Raw genomic sequence first — 22,635 nt, forward strand, 5'->3', positions numbered from 1 at the left:
TCTAGCTGAAGATGCAGAGGAGATGCTTGGAAGAAGAGTGGGATCTCTGGTGCCTATATGAATACTGGGAATTAAGCTTCCCTGAGTGGTGCTCTCAGTGGGCATCTTGATTCAGTGCTAGGTCAAGTCTCTGAAAGGTCCTGAGGAGAAGACAAGTGACTTTACTCCCTCAGTGTGCTGGACTGCACAAACAAATTAGTATGAAGAGAAGGAAGGGCAGAGAAAGTGCAATGAACTCATAGTAATAAATAATTGTGTCTGTTTCTGAGGTGCCACAGCTTATAGGACTTCTGTTCCTGAGCCCTCAATAATGTCCTGATATAGGCCTTAGAGAGCTGAGACAGGTCACTTAGTATCTTCTTAGTTTTCTTACTTGTATAAATGAGACTACAACTGTTTGTTGCTTGATGACTTCACCAGCGTTGTCTGTATGTTTATGAAGTATGTTCTTGGCATAAAGGTCTTTTAAAGTGAAATTTGAATTGGTGAAAATGAAGTGAGTATATCTTTAAAACTAATTAATGAGTTAAGTGATTTTGTTGGTGGTCGATGCATTTCAGTCTCTTCTATCTGTGTTTACTCTGGAAAGAGAGTGGTTTGGTGTTTCAGTGGGGAACTGGCATGGCATCTTGGGCAAAGCGTGCAAACCAAGGAAAAACCCTCCCTCTGTTCTTGACAGCGAAGGAGCCCTGTGAAGTAACAGGTAATCCGGGAATCCGATTCCTCTGTAAGGGTGGATAGAGCAGAAATATAATTTAGAGTGACATGTAGCATCCTTTTATTATAAAGCCACTTGGTATTATAAACGTGTAATGGAGTATCTGAAGGATAGAATGGGTGTACATGTTGGTAATCTATGGGGGAAAGTGATAGTGAGTCTTGCAACATCTATGGCCCAAAAGCAGAGGCATTTGTTATAAAATTCATCATCATCCTGTTATAGATTGATACAGTTCTGTTTTATGTCTATGCATGAAATTATATCTGCTTTACAAATTTTATGAGACTAACTTTTCTCTAGGCCTGGAAGATGTAAAGGTGAAGAGGGTTGCTGCAAGCTCCTATCATTCGGTATCACTCACAGGTAGGCCTTAGGTATAGAAATGAAAGTCCTTGTCTTGGCCTGTACAGGTTTTTGTGCTTTGGAAATGTCCGTCAATTTTGGTTACGCTGGTAAAATTTGATTTGGCCTTGTTAGTGCTGGTTAACTGTTTTGTAGTAGTTTTGGATTCTGAGAACTTTTTTTTAAAGAGCTGGATTCATGTTTTGAAATCTCTGAATTCTGTGTATATTTTTTCTCGGGGTCAGGTGTGACTTGGCTCTTATGAGTAAGTAAGGGTCTGTGCTCTTAATGATTAGAAACTCTGAAAGGATTTGTGGAAGCATGTGGTTGGTTAAGTGTCTGGAGCTGCAGCGTGATGATGTATTAGGTAACTTTGGATGGATGAGCGCTGGGACAAGTGCAACTCTGTCCGTGGAGAAAAGGGTATGTTAGGTGGTTGTCACAAGGAAGGCTGCCGTGGCTATCCTACTTCTGCTACATGAGCTAACGCCTCCACGTGGGGCTGTGCTGTGCAGGGACGTGAGATGGTCTGGAGCTATCTTAGGTGGCACTAATATAACAGTGTGCAGATCTCTGTGAGGTAATGTAAGAGCACAGGGCTTATTTAAAGCAGTAGGAAGTTGCTTTAATCACTTAGGCATTTCCATAATGTCTGCCATTTGTCCTCTGATCTTTAGGCAGTGCTCCCATGCTGGGGTATTAAGTATCCAGTAATAAAAGTCCAATAAAGATTTAAAATTTTTTTTTCCTTTGGCAGACTGGGAGAAGGGGAAACAGAATAGCTTTTCATGCTGTAATCTTACAGTTTTGAAGTGTGGAAACATACTGGCAAAGACTAGTCTTTGTAAGGTTCAAACTTTACAGGGACAAGTTCTTAGCAAACATGCAGCCATCTGGTACCTCTGCCATCATCAAATGGATCACTGGAGTATTTGCTTATGCAGATCTAGAGAGATTTAGTTGTATGGGAAGGTGTAAATTATATTGAATTCTGAGATGCAAAGCGTATGTGCGATTAGTGAAAAACTATAAGGACAAATAGAATTTACTTTAGTTAATTAGCACTCTATATTTAGAGAGTGAGCAGATTATTATTTTGTGCTTTTGCTTTTTACTTAAGAGAGCAGCCTATTTGGCAGCAGGGGGATCAGGATTAAGAAAGTATGTGTGTAAGATTTTAAGGGCTATTGCTGCCCTTCGTCCTGCAAGATACTCGTTATCTTTAAAATATGAAGTATTTTAAATAATACTTGATATAGTAAAGATACTGCTGTGGGGTGTAGTATTTAAATGGGGATTTTATTTTTTTTTTTCTAGGAATCTTTCACTCTGTGATGCATTGTCTTTGGCTCTGTTTCATGAGCCACCTGCTGGTAGGTTACCACACACCCGCAGTCAAGTCAGGTTTTTGACATAGGCAGGGTTGTTTTGCAAACATGAACGATGGCTGTTTCAAAAAACAGGATCGTAGTCTACTGGTACACAAATGGGCCCAAAACCTCCAGCGGTGAGAATATGGTGCTAAGTCATAGTGTCTAAGTTTTTGTTAAAACCTACTCAGGAAATGAGATGAGGGTTGAGCATGTGACATTTCCCAGGATAAAGGAAACACCTTCTGGAGAAAAAATGGAGGTGACAGAAGCAGTGCATGTTAGTTGTAGAAACATGAATGGCTATAATGTTTTTCTTTGTTGAAACAAGCTGTTCCCATCACCTTTTTTTTTTCCTTCTCTCCAGAAGGTATATGTACTTCACTCTGGGAAGGAATTTATCAATTTTAGTGGCAAATTTGAATGAAATTATTGCTTAATTTGTTTTTCCATGTCAACTGTGGTGTTTTATCGAGGAATGTGGGAAGTCCTGCAGATGACTGTCAATAATGTCTAACTTGACAAGTAGTGGCTTCTCCCCCCGCCTCTTTCTCTCATTTTTCACCAGCAGTACTACAGTGGAATTCTCCCAGCTCATTCCTTCTGTTACTGTTACCAAACTGAGATAATCAAATATGTTGTAGCCTACATCCGACTTTTTTTTTTTCCCCTCTGAAAGGTTTACTTTTGTCATGCTGCTTGTCAAGAGTTCATTGCTGACCTGAGACTTACAGAAGCTTTGAGTGTTGTGGACGTGTTCTGAACAATTCCATGTTGCAAATGATATGACTTCCAGACTTTCTGGGCCCATGATCATGTACTTTATGTGTGCAAGACTTATTATGCTTGCAGCTTGTACAGGGTGGCAAAGGACTTTGGGAGGCCTGATGCAGCTCATGTTCTGTTAAGTTTTTTTCAACGTGGAGGCCTAGAACCTGGGCAGAATGATTTTGTGCTGAAAAGATTAAACTAATGATATGTAATATCTGCAGAAGGACTCATCTAAACAATCACCTTGTTACTGTCAATTGGTCATTAGGCTGTGAGCAACTCCAACTTGCACCAGTGAAACGTATGAAGCAATGTGGATGTTTCTGTAAATATAATTATCCTTGTTGGTGAAATCCTGGAGTATGCACTTGCACAAATGCTTATTTTAGAAGTGGGGTGGGAGAAGACAAGTAATTACTTACAGAAGTCTCTCACTAGTTGTCTAGCATTGTTTTGAGGCATGAAAATATTTTAATTTTGCCTTGTGATGAGTGGTAACTGCTTTAGTTGTATGTTCATAGCTGTGTGTCACACAGCTTCCTTCCTTTAGGGAGTGACTGAGCAAAGTGAGGAAAGAGCATTAAACTGTTCCTGCTTTGGGGGATTTACTGAATTTGCTCAAGCTGAAGGCAGGAGAGGAATGAGCAGAGCTAGGAGTCTGTAGCTCTTGTAGAGGGTAGAGAGGCTGGGAGACTGTAATGGAGAGCAGGAGCAGCCAGCTAGGTTTTGAAGTCCCAGATACAGGAGGGGAGTTAAATTATTTGCTTCAATTCAGAAAGTTATTTACCGGACTGAATCAAAGCTTTGGGGTGGAGGTAAAAGCTGGCCTGCGAGAACAGAGTAGGCTGAGAGGGACTGCTCAGTGAGTGTCCCCAAGATGTTTTGATTTTTTATTTTTTTCCCTCAGAGAAGTTGTCTATTGTGGTTAGTTTTCTAATAACTTGGCCTTTATTATAAACATCTTTCAGTCGTCTTTGAGAAACACACAGGTGAAATGAGATCTAGGCAGTTTGATGTGAAAGCTCTGGTTGTTTCAGGAGTTAGTGTAGCCATCAGAAAACAGGCTATATTGTTAAGGCCCTTGCAAATATTCCTGATATCCTAGTTACAGTGTGCATGCATGTGGTAAATTAGAGTGGTAGGAAAAAGCGTACAGCAAAAACCAAATTGAAATATTTTTCTTTTCTCAGCACCACTGAGTTGAGACGGAGCCTGTATCTGGTGGTGTTCTATGTATATCACTTTCAACAAATTTTATTGCTCTGTCTGTTGTAGATGAAGGACACCTGTATGTCTGGGGTAGGAACAAACACGGGCAGCTAGTGAGCAAAGAGATCTTTCTTGTTGAGCCCAAGAAGATTGAGACTCAGTTTTTCTCACATGACAAGATTGGAGCAGTTTGGAGTGGCTGGACCCACTTGGTGGCACAAACAGGTAGGATATCTAAAAAGCAGCAACATATGGCACCAAAGCAGTAAATTGTCTTTGTTGCATGCAAACAGTGTTCTTTCTCACTGATACTGGTTGGATGCAGAGTTTTGCAGTTTCACCTGAGCAGTGATTGTCTCTTGCAAATGATAAGGACAGACATCCTTTGGCTTCTGTCCCTAAAGTGTTATTGTGCTTATAGATCAGAGGGCCTACCATCTTCATAAATGCAGTAGCACCTGCGTGTACACACTAGAGGGTTGCAGCCTTGCTGCATCATCAGGTTACTGGTATACCAGAATATATATGAGCTTCTAAAGGTCATTCTGCTGGATGAGTTATGACAATCTCTGGAGAAAAAGAATTTGGTGGAAAACTTGCTGCAGAAAATAGACAGGTAGGAACAATATGGCTGCAGCTTCCAAGACACGTGACTATATTTGGCAGGAAGCTATGGTCACAACTCTGATTCAGGCATAGGAATCAGGGAGGGGGGCAGTTAATCCTGAGCAAGTGTGTGTCTGGAAGGCCTGGGGGCATAGGTATGTGCCGTTGCCAGGTTACCTGAGTGTTAGCTAAGGGTCTTAAGAACCGGCATAGCTGAGAAGCCTCTGCTTTTGCCATCCCATTTGAGGACACATGGTCTCGTTGCAGTAAGTGAAATAAATTACATGGCTTTGCACAACTGTACCAACCTTTCTGTACTTTAAGAGTGAGCCTAACTTTTTGTGCTGCTCTTCTTTAGTAAAGTGTTTAAGGACAAATAAAGTAATGTGTTAAGAAAGCTAATAAACTAAAATAAGTTGGCTGGCGTGTTTGTGGTCAAACCCAGAAAATATTTAGAAAAGATAGGTAAAAAGAGGCATCATTAGACTTGAAGAGCATCCCCTGAAGATGAAATGAAAGAATATTTTATATTGAAGCTGTACCTTCCTGGGAACCTTTCCAGTAAGGATAGTGTGACAGCTTGCCACATGTAGAGGGCTGCAAGGTTAGAGTCTACATTCTAGAAAGGTTAGATGCTAGAGATCGGAGGAAGGTTATGTAGTAATGACATTCATGCATAAAAGGGTAGTTGATCTGATGAAGGTCACTTGAGTGCATTTATATTGTTGCTCTGTTGTGAAATACAAAGGCAGGAGAGAAAGGTATATGAGATGGAAAGGTAGGGCAGACATCTTAAACTATTTTGTGGTGGTGACGTGTGAAGAGTCTGTGCTGTTTGCTTCTTCTGTTGCACACAGTGCAGTGTGGTAAAGACTGACAAGAGTAAGTCATTCTTCCATAGAACAAACAGAACAGCCAGAGTTGTATTAGCAGGGGTAGCATACGTGCATGTCTGTTTTTTACCCTGTATAAACTGCCAGGTGTGGAAATGAAGAGCAGATGGAAGTGTTTTTGCTAGAGTCATGTTGATATTGAGGAGCCTATTGGTCTGTCAGGGTACAACCTGTTTGTTAGGAAAACTGCAGAAGGGGCCACAGATCCGTTACTGATATTTGCTGGGTTCTGTAACTATGGGTACTGGTTCAAGAAGTGCTTAGCCTTCAGCATGTGAAATTTTATTTAAATGGAGTTCTCACATGCCCAAAGGTCAGCATGTGCTTAAGTGTTTTGTTAAATTGGTGCTGTAAATCCTGAAACAGTTACACAGTAACGTCCCTTGCTGTGTGGGAAAAGTGTCTGTTTTAATTACCACATACTGTGAACTCTCGGTGCTAGAATTTGGAGGGATGTGTGATGCGTGACTAGAAAAATAAATTAGTGAAGTGCTATGTTCCATAGCATTCATTGTCTGACATCAAACTACATAAGAAATGTCATATAAAAAAACTGCATTACTCCAGCAGCTCTCTTAGCTATTTAAAATAAATGATTAAACTCTGATTTTTAGAGGATGCTATATTGAGAATTTCAGAGCTGTAATCAGTGCTACATGCTGCTTGGAAACTTCTTGGGTGGAGTAAGGGAATTTTACCTCAAAATGTATATTTCTTGAATAAAGTTCTTAGTGTCGTTCTCACTGGAACAGAAGTGGTAGAAAAAAGGTATTAGGATAACCTAATTTTTAAAAAGAGAGTCTTGTCAACATGACTTGCCTTGCTTCACTATTTCTTAGTAATGCATACCTACTAAGTAGAACTTCCCTTAAGTTCTAGTAAACTTAATGTTTCACTTAGTTTGTACTTATCCCTGGCCATTACAGAAATGAAGTGAATATTTTAGTATGTGATTTTAAAAAGATAAAGACCCAAGTATGTTGAGTGACTAGCAGGGATATTTTTTTTTGAATGTCTGAAAGGAATTTAAATAAAAATACTCTGACCTTTTACATCTGCATTAGAAAACTGGCCAAGCAATGCAGTGGCATGAGTTATTGCTGAAACTTAATTTTATGTATTTAGAATTTTAAATCTCTTCACAAGTCAATGGACCTGAACCTAAATCATCCAGAATCAAATTTTGAATGGCCTTTGGCAGTGTCTAGATACCAACCAGAATCTCATGGGATTTTCAAGGGTTGCTCAGCCACTAGACATAGTGTGAGCTAAGCACTTAAGTGTTTCTGAAAAATCACTCGCTGCCTGTGATTAAACTTGCAGCTAAGTAACTGAAAAATGCAGCCCACTTGAAAACTTCCCTGCATGCAGTTCTTCATTATTTTTACCTCCTTCTAGCAAAGGAGGAAATGCTGCTTGACTTTCCTGGTGCTGAAGTCACATAAACCAGTGGTCTCCAAAGTTTATTGATTGTGGACACCTATCAGAAAAAAATTTCTTTTTGAGCACTCACCCCCAATATATGTGTATTTATTGATCTATAAATTATAGACACGTACTACTGTAATATGTTATGCAAACTATAAAACATGTACAACAGAAGTTTTAAAAAGGATGAGATAAAGATGAAATAAACACTACTTAAAATATTATTTTATAAACTAAAACAATTTATTAAATGAAAATATTTATTATTTTCTTCCTGCCCTCCAGTGGATTGCCTTGCATATCCCATTTCAAAATTACAAACTGCCAGTTCTTGACTGCAGAACTAATGGAGCAGTGAAAAGTAAATTAGATGGTGATGTTGTTAAAAGCAACAGTCTGGAGGAATAGTGGGCAGTTTCATGGATGCAGTGGTTTGACACTTAAAGTGAGTCCAAGCAAGTTACCAACTTTGTTATCAGAAAAAAGGAGCACAGCATAAATATTTTCTTCTTCTGTATTAAGCTTTCCCTCTTATCTAAACTAGCCTGTTTGAAAAGTCTTGCTTTGTTTTTCCTTCATGCTATTGGCAAAATTTTGCATTGTAACCTAAAGCAAAATACACAACTTTTTTTTTAATTTCTTCCCCACTCTGTCCTTGCAACTGATTTTAGTTGCACCTGAAATCACTTTAATACCCGGATCTCTTTCATGTGTTATATTCTACCTCATTCAGCAGCTGATAGTCCTGTTTCCTGTAACTTCTCTTCAGAGTTTGTTCAACTCTCATTTCCTGTTGTTTCTGTCGTAAAGCAGTTTAGAATCAAGAATTAAATTCCTGAGAAATTAATTGCTTGTCTTAAAGACATTAAGATTTGGGGAAGATTATGGAGCAGATCATCTTGGGTTCCATCACGTGGCATGTACAGGACAACCAGGTGATCAGGCCCAGTCATCATGGATTTATGAAAGGCAGGTCCTGCTTGACTAAACTGATCTCCTTCTATGACAAGGTGACCTGCTTAGTGGATGAGGGAAAGGGTGTGGATGTTGTCTGCCTAGACTTTAGTAAAGACTTTGACACCGTTTCCCACAGCATTCTCCTGGAGAAACTGGCTGTTCATAGCTTGGACAGGTGTGCTGTTCTCTGGGTAAAAAACAGGCTGGATGGCCGGGCCCAAAGAGTTGTGGTGAACAGAGTTAACTCCAGTTGGTGGCCGGTCACAAGCAGTGTTTCCCAGGGCTCAGTGTTGGGGCCAGTTCTGTTTAATATCTTTATCAATGATCTGGACGAGGGGATCGAGTGCACCCTCCGTCAGTTTGCAGACAATACCAAGTTGGGTGGGAGTGCTGATCTGCTCAAGGGTAGGAAGGCTCTGCAGAGGGACCTGGGCAGGCTGGATCGATGGGCCGAGGCCAATTGTAAGAGGTTTAACAAGGCCAAGTGCTGGGTCTTGCACTTGGGTCACAACAACCCCATGCAACGCTACAGGCTTGGGGAAGAGTGGCTGGAAAGCTGCCCAGTGGAGGAGGACCTGGGGGTGCTGGCCAGCAGCTGGCTGAGCGTGAGCCAGCAGTGTGCCCAGGTGGCCAAGACAACCAACAGCATCCTGGCCAACAGCATGAGGAATAGTGTGGCCAGCAGGAGCAGGGAAGTGATTGTCCCCCTGTACTCAGCACTGGTGAGGCCACACCTCGAGTACTGTGTGCAGTTTTGGGCCCCTGAGTACAAGAAAGACATTGAGGTGCTGGAGCATGTCCAGAGAAGGGCAACGAAGCTGGTGAAGGGTCTGGAGAGCAAGTCTGATGAGGAGCAGCTGAGGGAGCTGGGGTTGTTGAGCCTGGAGAAGAGGAGGCTGAGGGGAGACCTTAACACTCTCTACAACTACATGAAAGGAGGCCGTAGTGAGGTGGGTGTCATTCTCTTCTCCCAAGTAACTAGCATTAGGACAAGAGGAAACAGCCTGAAGTTGCACCAGGGGAGGTTTAGATTGGACATTGGGAAAAAAACTCTTCACTGAAAGGGTTATCAAGGACTGGAACAGGCTGCCCGGGGAAGTGGCTGAGTGACCATCCCTGGAGGTGTTTAAAAACTGTGTAGATGTGATGCTTAGGGCCATGGCTTAGTGGTGGACTTGGCAGTGTTAACAGTTGGACTCAGTGGTCTTCAGGGTCTTTTCCAACCTAAATGATCCAGTGATTCTACGGAGTGTTTTCATAGGATGTTGTGTTTTTCATTTGACCCTTAACTGATCCTCATCAGCTCCAGTTCTTTATTTTTTTAAATCACAGAGGTTTCTGTTGGACTATTTCCATTGTACACAATCTTACTGTAAAATAACTCACAAAATCCTTCAAGATGGCAAACTGCCTCTTTTTCTACCTTGGTTACTGATTCCCACGAAGATACAACCTATTAGGCTTTGTGGCACCTTCAAAGTAAGTTATATTATTCTGCTACTAGTGATGGTTCCAGTTGATGATGGTTGGCCCAAAAAGATTAAGGATGAGAGACCCTGGTTGGTTTTTGCTTAGGTCTATGATATGAACTTGCCAATGTCTTTGGCTTAGTTGTTATTTTCTGCATGAATGCTTGTATCAAGTGACTTTCAGGCTTGCTTTTCAATTATGACAGTACTGTTATTGTTTTATGTGAAGGACAGACCAGATACATTCTTCTGACCTTGGACTCCAAGTACAAGTATTATTCTCTTCAAGCAACCGCTCTGTAAAATGGCTTGCTTCCTTTCCAGTGCTCTGCTTAATGGCAGAAGGAGCACCACTGCAGTATAGGTGATATTATTTTTGAATAATAACAGGCAGCTGTCTTGCATCACTCTGCTTAACATGTCAAATTTAATTTGTGGTCCTTCTCAGGTTGATACAAACCCTGTGAGGGTAACTGCTGAGAGAGAGGTTATTGCTTAGATCATTTAAAAGAGAGCTAAGTTGTGGCTTATAACACTGAAGATGTAAATCAGGCTACTTTCAGAAGTGATAGAACTGATCTTACTTGAAGGCAAACCTAAATATAGCAAGAGAAGTCTCTTAAAGACTTTAGAGGTGAATCATCGACTTTAATTCAAAGCAAGTTATTTTCTTTAACTGGGATGATTAATAAATAAGCTTTCTTAATCTGGCCTGTTTTATTATCTAAGTGTTCTCCTGCATACATTCACTAATCTATTTTTCATGTACTGTCACATGAAATTAGGCCTTGTTTGAGCTCAGATAAAGAATTCCAAGCTCTTTCACCCAGAAGGAGTTACCTTAAAAATGCAATTAAAATGGTGTTTTTGCTGCCTATGCAAAACTGCCCACAGCTAAAAAGTCTTGGAAGAACAAAATGCCTTGGCATAGCCTGAGTAAGTTCTGAATCCTCCTCATTCCAAATGTGCATCTGAATTTGTGCATCTTTGAACATCCATTGACGTCATGTCATTTAGGCCACATAAAACCACTCAGAAGTGGCATGACATGTTAGTGACCTCCATGGTAAAATAGAACCCATTTCCTGTTTTTGTTTTTTTTTTTTCTGAAGCAAATGAAAATGTGTCCCTTCAAATACTGAGAGCAGATGGAGGGAATTTTTCTAATTAGCTGGCCTGAAAAGGAGGCTTCCTGCTGTAACTGCACTTGTATGTGCCTTCTCTGATGCCAATCACTAGGTAAAATTATCAGGCTTTGCTGGTAAGTGATGCAGTAGATGTGGTGTAACTGCAGGGAGGTGAAGTGGAAGGACATTGCTCTCTGGCACCTGAGCAGTGCAGTGTCAGCCCACTAGAGGTCCTTTCCAGTTTTCTTTTGAATCAAGACTCAGCAGCCTTCCTCATATTGGAAGGAATACTTTCTTTGCCTTGAATTTTTCAGCAGCTCCCTAGGACAACAAATACTGATTTTTTTTTTTTTAAATGCTGTCTGTGATACCAGTAAGGCATCTGTTTTATGGGGACTCTTATCTTTTTAGCTGCTATAGCTGGCAGTCAAACAGTTTGAAACTTGAGCCCCTGACATTCTTTTTAATGTGAGGCAGCTGTATTTCATTTGGTAGGATGCTGGGTTTTGGGAAAACAGGTAAAATACTAGAAATTAGTTAAATGAAAAACTGTGAATTGATAGGAGCCCCCAAACCCCTTTGAAGCAGAACCTGCAAAATGAGTGTTTAAGAAAGAAAAGCCTTTGTCTATCTGCTTTGGGCTAAGTATACTCTAACTAAAATCTGGTAAATGCACTTGCTTTTCTATGGTCTTGGTTCTATGGTTTTGCCACACATGGTTGTTCTTACCCCCTCCTTAACAATGCTGTAGTTTGATGTTATGAAGCAATGCTTCAGAGCCTTCCTGTGTGTTCCTTGCTATCATAATAAATACTGTCATTGTTGTGCACTATAAGAGAAAGCAATAAAGAATGTCAGCTGAAGATGCATAAATTTTAAAGCAGAAATAGCTGCCACAGGGAAGATCATATGACTTATTCCAAAGTATGCTGTTGAATTCTACCTGTATGCCCCAGTGTTAAGCCCAGTAATTTTTGTTTGAGAGAAACATAGCCTCTAGAAGACATTCACCTGATGTTAGGTTTTTCCCCCCCCCCCTTCTTTTTTTAAAAGACACTGGGTTTAGTCCAGTGACTAAACTAGATTGCCACTGGAACCACTGTACTCACCTGCTTTGCACTTATACTGGGAGGGGTGGGCCAGTATTCTTTTTATATGGGTCCAGGCAGACGTGGCAGCTCTGCTAGGATGCTTTGAGAGTGTGGAAGGTTTGCCTCTGCTGCTGATAGTTTGTTCCAATGCTGAGACTCCAACTTAAGATGAAAAAGAAAAATGGCAAAGTGAGTAAGAGACAAAGTGAAGGCTGAGCTGAGATCATGAATGGAATCTAACAGCAAAAAGTTGCCAGCATTAAGCCCTTGTGGCACTTTATGTATTTGTTCTAGGGCTTTTTAGGAGCACTTACAGGACCCAAGTGGGAAGGTCTATTAAGTATGAAAATCTCTCGAGTTAGGATGAGTGGAAAATAACTTTGGACCCTGAAAACTGTGAAGCTTGAGAGAGAATAAGTTTTTAGTGCATGTACTACATGTGTGTTCAGCTGTCATCACTTTCTGATTTACACTGGTGGTATGGGTGGTTTACAACATATACATCTCACAATCTGAGCGATAATGGAACTTCTGGTTACACTGAAAGACAGATTTCAGATGCATCTGGTTTTGGCTGGCAGATTTTAAAACTTTGGGGCCTGTCTTGAAGGTCTTCCATTTGATTACAAAGAGTAGAGCATGGAAATGGGAGAGAAAGAAATGTACAAGCTTGGGGACCAAAATTCAGAAATTAAAGCTTTGCAGAAATTAGTATGGGTTTTGTGGGTAATTAACAGTGTGCAATAAAAGGATTAAAGGTTCTAGGTGGAAATTGCCTTATTTTCTGTATTGTCATCAAAGCTGGCTCCTTGTTGCATCACCAATCCATCCCTCACTGCTGTTTCAAGTTTCATGATAATTTTTGCTTAAAAATTTAAGCAAAGCTTGTACAAGCTGCTGAAGGAGGGGTTGGTGGGAACTGTGCAGTATGTTACTCGGGCATTCTGTTCCTGGCTGGCAGCCTGCTGGGGGACAGGGGATGTACTAGCTCTTCAAGGTTTTGGGATGAAATTTGTGGCATGTTTGCACTCAGTGAGTGCTCTGGAAGTTGAAAGGTGTCTGGGCTGGGAGAGCTGAGAGAATAAAATGGAGCATTGACTTGACATTGTATGGGTGCATGTAAGATTTACAGGTGTGAAGTCCGGTGTTTAAGTCAGTTCAAGATGTTTAACATACCTTAAGCTTATGTGTGTTGAGTTCTCATTCTGAATTGGATTTAATTTTAGATTTTTCCATAGAGACACATAGGTAAGTAAGTACTTAAGCTCTGCAAAATACATGTGTATAAACTATAAAATGTCCTGGAAATTTGTGGGATTTTACTATTTATTTTCTGTAAATACATTAATGCAGAGAGTTGAATTTGGTAATTAATTTATAGGAAAGGAATAATGTCTTTTGGCAGAAAGTTACTTTCCAGTCATGAATCATCCCATTAATGCAAAAACTTTGAGGAAGATACAGTAAAGGTAATGAACTGGCACACTAAGATTTTTGTTTTTTCTCAAGTGCTACAGTTTGGGCAGCCCTGTGATAGCTCTTTCTAGTGAGGACATTCCCTCCTCAAACAGCAAGAAGGAAGTCCTCTTGAGGTTAATCCTGTCCTTTTGAGAGCTCTGAAAGCAGATGTCCAGATTCCTCATACAGTCTTAAACTGTTTCTTTCAGTAATACAGAATTCTGCTCCAATGAGACTGGTTTCTGTTGTTGCAATTTGGTCCTCAAGTCTGCTTTGCCTACAGGAACAATTGTTTTGAATACTCTTTATTCTTTGCTGATGGGAACAAACCTTGATTTTTCACCCACCCTGAATTGAGGAAATTCCATGGCATCAGTCTTTTATAGGTACTTAGGAAAAATAGCCAAGAATGAAAAGCATTAGTGCAGTAGTGACTTCATGGAAGGCTTCTGCAAATGAGACTTAAGCAGCCAAATCCTACAACAGCTTGTCTTTGGGAAAGATGGGGGGTGTGGGATCTTGCCAGGGCCACTATAGAAGACTCTTCTTTTAACTGCCGAATTGCCACTGAATCTCAGGGAAGATTTGCTGTTAGAAGATAGATCTCAGTACTTCACAGAATCATAGAATAGTTTGGGTTGGAAGGGACATTTAAAGGTCAGCTTGTCAAATCCCCCTGCAGCAAGCAGGGACATCTTCAACTAGAGCGGGTTGCTCAGTGCCCCGTCCAACCTGACCTTGAATGTTTCTAGGGATGGGGCATCTACCACCTCTCCGGGCAACCTGTTCCAGTGTTTCACCACCCTCCTAGTAAACAATTTCTTCCTTATATCCAGTCTGAATCTACCCTCCTTTAGTTTAAAACTATTACCTCTTGTCCTGTCACAATAGGCCTTGCCAAAGAGGTTGCCCACATCTTTCCTGTAGTCCCCCTTTAAGTACTGAAAGGCTGTAATAAGGTCTCCCTGGAGCCTTCTCTTTTCCAGGCTGAACAACCCTAACTCTCTCAGCCTGTCCTCCATAGGAGAGGTGCTCCAGCGCTCAGATAATTTTTGTGGCCCTCCTCTGGACCTGCTCCAACTGTCCATGTCTTTCATGTGCTGGAGGCCCCCGAGCTGGACGCAGTACTCCAGGTGGGGTCTCACCAGAGCAGAGTAGAGGGTGAGAATCACCTCCCTCAACCTACTGACCACACTTCTTTTGATGCAGCTCAGGATATGGTTGGCCTTCTGGGCTGCAAGTGCACGTTGTTGGCTCATGTCCAGCTTTTCATTCACCAGTACCCCCAAGTCCTCCTCTGCCGGGCTCCTTTCAATTCTTCATCCCCCAGCCTGTCTTGATATTGGGGGTTGCCCTGACCCAGGTGCAGGACCTTGGACTTGGCCTTGTTGAATCTCATGAGGTTCTCACAGGCCTACCTCTCCAGCTTGTCTTGATCTCTCTGGATGACATCCTGTCTTTCTGGTGTGTCAACTGTACCGCTCGGCTTGGTGTCATCTGCAAACTTGCTGAGGGTGCACTCGATCCCACTGTCTATGTCATTGATGAAGATATTAAATAGTACTGGTCCTGGTAAATGGTGGTTCTTCTGTGTGTACTCTCTTGAGGCACAGCAGATTTATGGCTCACCAGCACAACGGGAAGCTATTACATCCTACTCTGTGTCAGAGCCTCTTGTTTAGTGTTGTCTTACAGCACAAACAAGTTTCTTATATATTTTGTTATTCCTTTATTGATAACTGAATAAACAAAACCTATTGCCTGGCTCTGGATTATACATTCTCTTGGGTTTTTTCTTGCTTTACAGTATCAGCTTTTGTTAGCGAGTTAATGATTTAGTTCATTGAACATTAAAACATCCTGGATTTTATTTTCAAAATGGTATGGATTTGAGTTCTAGATAGATGTATATAGCTAGAAGGGATTGATATTTTCTCTGGCTTCATGAGTTGGCATTGTTCCTTGGCTTTATTTTTATACTTACAAAGTGTGTATGTGTTTGTATATGGCTTTCTGATTCTATGCTCCAATTTCTGCTGCTCCCTGCTGGGGGTTACTTCTACATGACTTTGGTAACAATCTCAAAGAAATTCTTTGTATGGTTTGGTTGCTGAGGAGGAGACTAGGTTCAATGTGAACTGAAGGTACATTCTGAAGGGTTTGTATCAAGTGTCCAGAGTGTTCATATGCCAAGTTTTTTCACAGAGCCTTGCTAACAACATCTTTTGAGTAATTTGTGTTGTTTCTTTGGTCACTGTCCCTCTTTTGCCCCTCCTTGTTCTTAGTAACTTTTCAGTTGCTGCAGTAAATAGTTGTAATATAGCATGGCATGCGCATCTTTTGTATGTGGAGAGAGAGGTGTCAGGAAGATGCTAAACAATCACTAATTTTGATTGAAGCTATTCATTGTAAAATAGAAGTATCAGTGATTGGCGTTAAGGGGAAAGAAACTTATCACAATATTTATTTGAAATCCTCCTTGTAAGCTATACTGTGAGTATATTGGCAAACAGATTCAGATGGTCTATGGAGAGCAGGATTTAAATGGATTTTTGTTAAATTTAGCTTATGGTAAATGCTGAGTGTTTTTCAGCAAGAATTGTAAAACTGGAGGAAAACAGCTGTGACAAATTTTTCAGATATTTTCTGCTCATATTATGTGTGTGGCCGTCTACAGAATGCCTCTCCCACAGTAGAAGGGGAAGATGCACTGCCTAAGTCTAGTCTATACAGGTTTTCCTGGCCATGGCTTCCTTTGATGCTTGCTTAGTCCTGTCCAGATGTATTTAATAGTTCCTCTAGTCATGGAGTACTTTGGAGAATGACTCCAGTCATCGTTCAGCATTACACTGTGGGGCTTTTCTAACATAGACCACATGTGTGGGAAGAGGGACTATGCTATATTGAATTTCTCTCCTTTTTTTTGGTGCCATATCCTCTCTTTTGCTGTTGGAAATAGTGTTTGTTGTGGATCTAAGTAACGTGACTGTTGTAACTTGAAGGAACTTCGATCTTTAAAAAGCTTTCAGAAAAAATGAAGCTTTAAAATACGGTTATGGCATAGATTTTGTTCAGGTCATTAGTGTGTGAAATAAGGGATTCATTACTTCCCCCCCTTGCCCCCCGCCCCTCCCCCATTTGCTTTCTGTGGTTGGATTCCTGGAGTTTATGGCTGGCCATATATTTAGCAAATGTCATGAACAAGGTCAGATACATTAGCAAGTATGTGGAAGGTTATAGGGAAGAAAGTCCTAATGAGACCTCGCTGACAACACATGGACCCTACTAAGCAGTGAAGGATACCAAGAACATCAGGCTGAGAACTGTAGATTAAGTTGAATTTATGAAAGAATGCAAAAGCTAAAAGGGAAACCCCTGATGCCTAGCCATTTTGAAGACAGGCTTAGCTGATCATACAAAGGTAATTGCACTTGTGTGATGGTGGCTTTGGTTGTCTGCATTCCATACTATTCCTATCAGGAATGGAAGCAAAAAAAAAAAAATCTATTCCTGGTTATGATGTGTGGGACGTACCTGGGTTCCTTTTCTGCTGAAAGGCTTTCACCTGGACACTTGACAGTGGTAGCTTCCTTTTGTGTTATGAAATAATACCTTCTTATCATGCTTGTATACAGGAAACCTGTAAATGCGGTTTTTGTTCTGTTTTCAATATCCCATACCACTAGAGCCAAAAAAAGAGGACATTTTCATTCTGAGTGTTGAATGTTATACATCACATGATGTAGTTGCATGTAGTGGAGTGATGACAGGATTAATTGACATTTTGGCAACTCAAAACCCCTAGTAGTGTAAAGAATTGATGTGAAATAGTGAGAATTTGCACTTCAGAACTTTTGCAGCTGCACAAAGTGGACATAACATGGTCTCAAACAGATTGAATACTTAGGAAGGTAGAAGTGCTTTGAGTTTACTTTGCATAGAATAAAAAGCTGGAAGCTGAAACCAATCATTACATTATAGTTGAGATAATCTGTATGGCAGCTGATTGCCAAACACAATGTATATTTACTCTGCTCTTAGTTTTGTTGGTCTTTGGACAAGTGTACAGAAGAAATGGCTATTGCATTTTCAAATAACTTCATTTAAAGCTATGCATTTACTAAGCTAAGCATTACTAAGCTCAGCTTTTGAAAGTTTCCTTATGTGTACACGATCTGTGCATGTACGTGGATTGATCTAGAGATCTCGTTTAACCTTAGTAGCATTTTAAGACTTAAATAGTTCTTTTCGTAATCTTTGAATTACATTTCCTGTTTAGTAATTAATTATTCAGGCTTAATGTTCACTAATGAATCTTACTATTTGACCATAGATGATATTCTTTTTAAGAGCTTAGTGGCAGTTGAATGCTTCTGAAAAACATTACCTTTTGGATCTTTTTTTCTTAAGAAACAAAAAACAAACGGGGAAAAAAAAACCCTGCAAAGCTTATCTGGCTTGCTCTTTTCATGGTTACCTTGAGGTACTTTTCAGGTGAATTTCAGGTAAGATAGTATAGGATACAGGAGACACATCAACAGTTGTGAATTTTGAGTACCAGATTTGCAGTCTTGTAGAAGGGCTTGTCCCTTTTTCTTTGACACTTGGGAATTATAATGAGATCTGCTGGGAGAGTGTATCCACTTATTTGTTAGACAGACTGGTGGCTTTAATTCTTTAAGTTATTCCGGTTGTGAGGAGGCATAAAACAATCCAATGCAAGTCTGATGAAAAAATCTCAGTTGGCCATATGTACTTGTTACACTGTCTGTTTTTGAGTGCTAGGAATGACTGTGCTTTTGTAACATGAAGTTGTGTCTCCGTCTTAAAGTACATGCAATGGGGTATTTTCTAGTATGTAGGGTTTTAATTTTTGTGTATTTGTAAGCATTCACCTGCCTTAGCCGGAATGTTTGAGGGCTCTGAAAATACCATGACTGACACCTATGTTTTAGCACTTGGGTCTAGTATGTACACGAGTGTGGTTAACAACGGATATCCTGTAACGTTTGTTGTGTTCCTTAAGACAAATCAGTTTTCTTTCCATTTTTTAATGTGCTGCTCTGTGGCTTAATTTCCTTAAATAAAAGATGAATGATTTTTTAAATACAGCTGATGAAAAATATTGCTTTCTTTATAAATATTGTTGAAATCCATACCTTATGATTAATTCCTACTATATAGTAGGAATATATATTGGTTTGGTTTAACTTTGACTTATGTTGATGTTGATCTCCAGAACAGTTTTCATTTTGACAATATATTTTGGATACTTTTTTTTTTTGATATGTAATTATATGCATGGAAGACATTGTGAGGGCAGTATCACAATGTAGCAAGATTAACCTGCTACCTTGAGAAACTTGGAACCAAAAGCTAAAGAGGGCCAAACCAACAGAACTGAGGAAGTGCAGTGAACAGGAACAGCTGTCAGCTGGCACTGGGTGTACCTGCTCAGAGCACCATGACCCAGAGCTGGTCTCCGGCGGCTGTGGAGCAAGCTTTTGTTGGTAAGTGAGGTGCAGTCTCAATGGCGCTGAAGGACAAACAAATCATTCCTACCCCAAGGAAAATTTTGAAGGGAAGTTTGCATGCTTTTTTTGTACGCATGTGTTGTTTTTAAAGTCCTCTTTTGTATAGGAGGAGAAGGAGCTATTTCAAGCCCAGTTTGTGGCATGGTAATTGAAATTCAGGTGCAACTCCCTCTGTTTTTTGTAGTTCCTATTTGAACTTCAGTGCAAAGACTGCCTCTCAGTGTAGGTACGTATATTCGGTGTGGATCCCAAACAGCTGAGATTGAGATCTGTGGATGAGATCTGCATATACGTCTGTCCCTGAGGATGCACTTTAGGTTTTGGGGATGTCCTGATGGATTTAAGAGCTTGTTCCGTTCAGGTCTGCTTTCTTCTCTGTCCAGTATTAGGAAGAACACAGTATGTAGTAAGAATAAAGTAATCACGATAGTTAGAAGTTTCGTTTTTTGGCACAAAGATCTGGACGATGAGATGGTATTAGTATCTGATTCATGCAGAATAGGAACCCTAGGAGGGGTGAGGTTTCCTTAGGTAATTCATTCTTGGTTGTACTCAGTCATTTAATTAAAAGAAAAATTATACAAAACATTGTGAAGACAAAGATCTATTCAGGGACAGTGTTTTATGTCAGTTTTGCTAAGATCTTTTTATCATTAATATAGGAAATCTTATTTTTATAGACTTTCTAAAAATTTACCTTTACCAATCCACCCAAAATATAATTACAGAAACTCCTTTAGGAGTATGTCTTCTTACTTGTCCCTTCTGCCCCCCAATAGTAAGCAAACTGAAAATCAGTTGGCCATTTCTCATCTTGGGTTTTGGACCTTGTAACAGCCAATGGTTGTTTTGTAGGACTTTGCCTGTACACAGATGTTTTCTTTCAAGTTTGTGCCTGCTAGTGGCACAGCTGACTAGAGCCAAAGCAGCTAATTTAAAAGAAAATTTGACAATAAAACTGCCAGAGGAGAAGGTCAGGCTATGGGGACAATATAAGGGTGGCAGTGTGGATTACTAGAAGTTAATCTGGTTTGAAGAATCATCCTGACAAGTGACACAATACGAAAGAGGCTGTTAAATCCTTTTGTGCTTGTCTCTTCTTGCTTGCTTACTTTGCTAGAGATTAAAAAATCCCCACCAAACAAACGCAAGACTCCGTGGGCATGCACACAGGCAGAAGCTGATAGTTGAAATGTTACAAACTGCTGATGTGTCTGATTTAAAAATCTAGGGTAGTTATTTAAAGTTCCTCTAATCCACTGGAGCTGTGTTGGAGCAGTGTTCATCAAAACCAGGCCACCCCATTCCCTTGGGATTCAAGTCTCTGCAGTGAACTGTTCCACTGTAGACACAAACTTGACATGTAAAACTGTTTTCTGAGTGCTTGATTTTTAAGCTTTTCACTCAGAGTGAAACAATGGCTCTTTCCCACCTGGCCACCCAAGAAAACTCATGGTACCTTTACAAGCTGTCCTATCTCAATGTATTCTGTGAAGCATGAATGGGAGGATACTGCTTCTTTCAATCAACATCCTTTTTAATGTCAGGGAAAAGAAGGCCATGAAGAGCTATTTCTTGTCTTCGTTGTTGTTCCCTTCTTGCTCCTAAGGAAAAAGTTCTCTTATTTCTCCCCTCTCTCATTTTCAAACCTAAACTCCTCCTATTAACAGGCAGCATAGCCTTCTGTGACGATAGTGATTGCCTTCCCTACTCCCACTCTTAAACTCAGTCTCTTTTGGGGTTAGAGAAAGATGGGGGTAATATTCCAGGGGAATACATCACCTTATTGCTCATTATTAGTCTCTTGACTTCAAAGGGTGTGCACTTTCCTTCCCATCTTCTTTTAGACTGTTTTGTTCCTGTCGGTGAGAATGCTGCAGCTATTCATTGTTTGAGGTGAACAGCCCACTCTTAGTGAATTGTAGTTGCTATTCTAACAGTTCTGACTCTGAAAAAGTGGGGTGATCTCCTGGGAGGCTCTGGAGGTGCCATTGTTGGTTTTGTGATACTGTTCTGTTCTTTGTGCTTTGTTTTTAAAGAACAGCACATAGTTAGGGTTGAACTCCATTGGTTGTGGAACTTGGCTGCTTCTGGAGCTGCTGAGGAAGTTAAAGCCGCTTAGAATGTTGCAGGATTTGGTCATCTAATGCTCTATTTTTATAACGCTTCCTATTTCTTTGTAGGTATTGTGACTCTTCAGAATCATGCATGTCTGAGGCTTGTTATCTAGTGAAATCTCTGTGCAAATGGTCTATGAGTATTTGTTTTTGGGAATGAATATCGTGGACAACAGCAGAAAAGACCAGTACTTCAGATTGCCATTCCAGAGCATTTCTTGTGATATTTCTGTGTGTCTCTTTCTACAGCATGCCCTGGAGTCTTTTGACAAGGGAAATATTAGCACTGGGAACTTAATTACCTCCACTTTGTTTATCTCTTGTAGACAGATGCCTGTTTCTTCTTAGATAAGTTCACATGGCAATGGGATATTGAGGGTAGCAGGATCACTTGTGTTCTCCAAATTAGGTATATTCACAAATGTTTGCAGGGTTGGAGCTATAGGTAATGCTTTTCATAAAATTATCTCGAAAACATGGATATATTGTAATTTGTAATCTCTGAATAAGATTTTCTGTAGCACTGTTCTCTGTTAAGTCTAATGAATTAAGACTTATTACTCGACTTCAGTAAAGCATTCGACACTGTGTCCCAAAACATCCTCACAGGAAAGCAAGGAAGTGTGGGTTGCATGAGTGGACAGTGAGGTGGACAGAGAACTGGCTCAACAACAGAACTCAGAGGGTCGTGATCAATGGAGCAGAGTCTGGATGGAGGCCTGTCACTAGTGGTGTTCCCCAGGGGTCTGTGCTGGGTCCAGTCCTGTTCAACATATTCATCAAAGACCTGGATGATGGGACAGAGCGTAACCTCAGCAAGTTCGCTGATGATACCAAGCTGGGAGGAGTGGCTGATACACCAGAAGGCTGTGCTGCCATCCAGTGAGACCTGGACAGGCTGGAAAGCTGGGCTGAGGGGAACCTGATGAAATTCAACAAGAGCAAGTGCAAGGTCCTGCACCTGGGGAGGAACAACCCCATGCACCAGCACAGGCTGGGGGCTGACCTACTGGAAAGCGGCTCTGTTGAGAAGGACCTGGGAGTGCTGGTGGACAACAAGTTGACCATGAGCCAGCAGTGTGCCCTTGTGCCCAAGAAGGCCAACGGTGTCCTGGGCTGCATTAAAAGGAGTGTGGCCAGCAGGTCAAGAGAGGTTATCCTCCCCTTCTACCCTGCCCTGTTGAGACCACGTTTGGAGTACTGTGTCCAGTTTTAGGCCCCCTGAATTTAAGAAGGATGTGGAACTCCTTGAGCAAGTCCACCGGAGAGCTACCAAGATGATCAGGGGACTGGAGCATCTCTCTTATGAGGAAAGGCTTGGGTTTGTTCAGCCTGGACAAGCAAAGACTGAGGCGGGATCTTATCAATACCTATAAATACCTAAACAGAGGGTGTCAGGATGATGGGACTAGGCTCTTTTCAATAGTGCCCAACGACAGGACGAGGGGCAATGGGCACAAGTTGGAACACAGGAAGTTCCACCTCAATATGAGGAAAATCTTCTTTCCTGTGAGGGTGCCAGAGCAGTGGCACAGGCTGCCC

General features: G+C 40.9%; 1 protein-coding gene across 1 annotated transcript in view; it reads left to right on the forward strand.

Moving 5' to 3' along the window:
• Window positions 1–22,635, forward strand: part of SERGEF (secretion regulating guanine nucleotide exchange factor) — a 166,065-nt gene that overhangs the window by 5,631 nt on the left and 137,799 nt on the right. Inside the window, 3 exon segments of the mRNA XM_075094659.1 lie at window positions 590–703; window positions 1,022–1,084; window positions 4,480–4,638. Coding sequence (XP_074950760.1) covers window positions 590–703; window positions 1,022–1,084; window positions 4,480–4,638 — 336 coding nt within the window.

The sequence above is a fragment of the Phalacrocorax aristotelis genome, chromosome 5 (assembly GCF_949628215.1).
Source record: "Phalacrocorax aristotelis chromosome 5, bGulAri2.1, whole genome shotgun sequence".
Taxonomy (NCBI): Eukaryota; Metazoa; Chordata; class Aves; order Suliformes; family Phalacrocoracidae; genus Phalacrocorax; species Phalacrocorax aristotelis.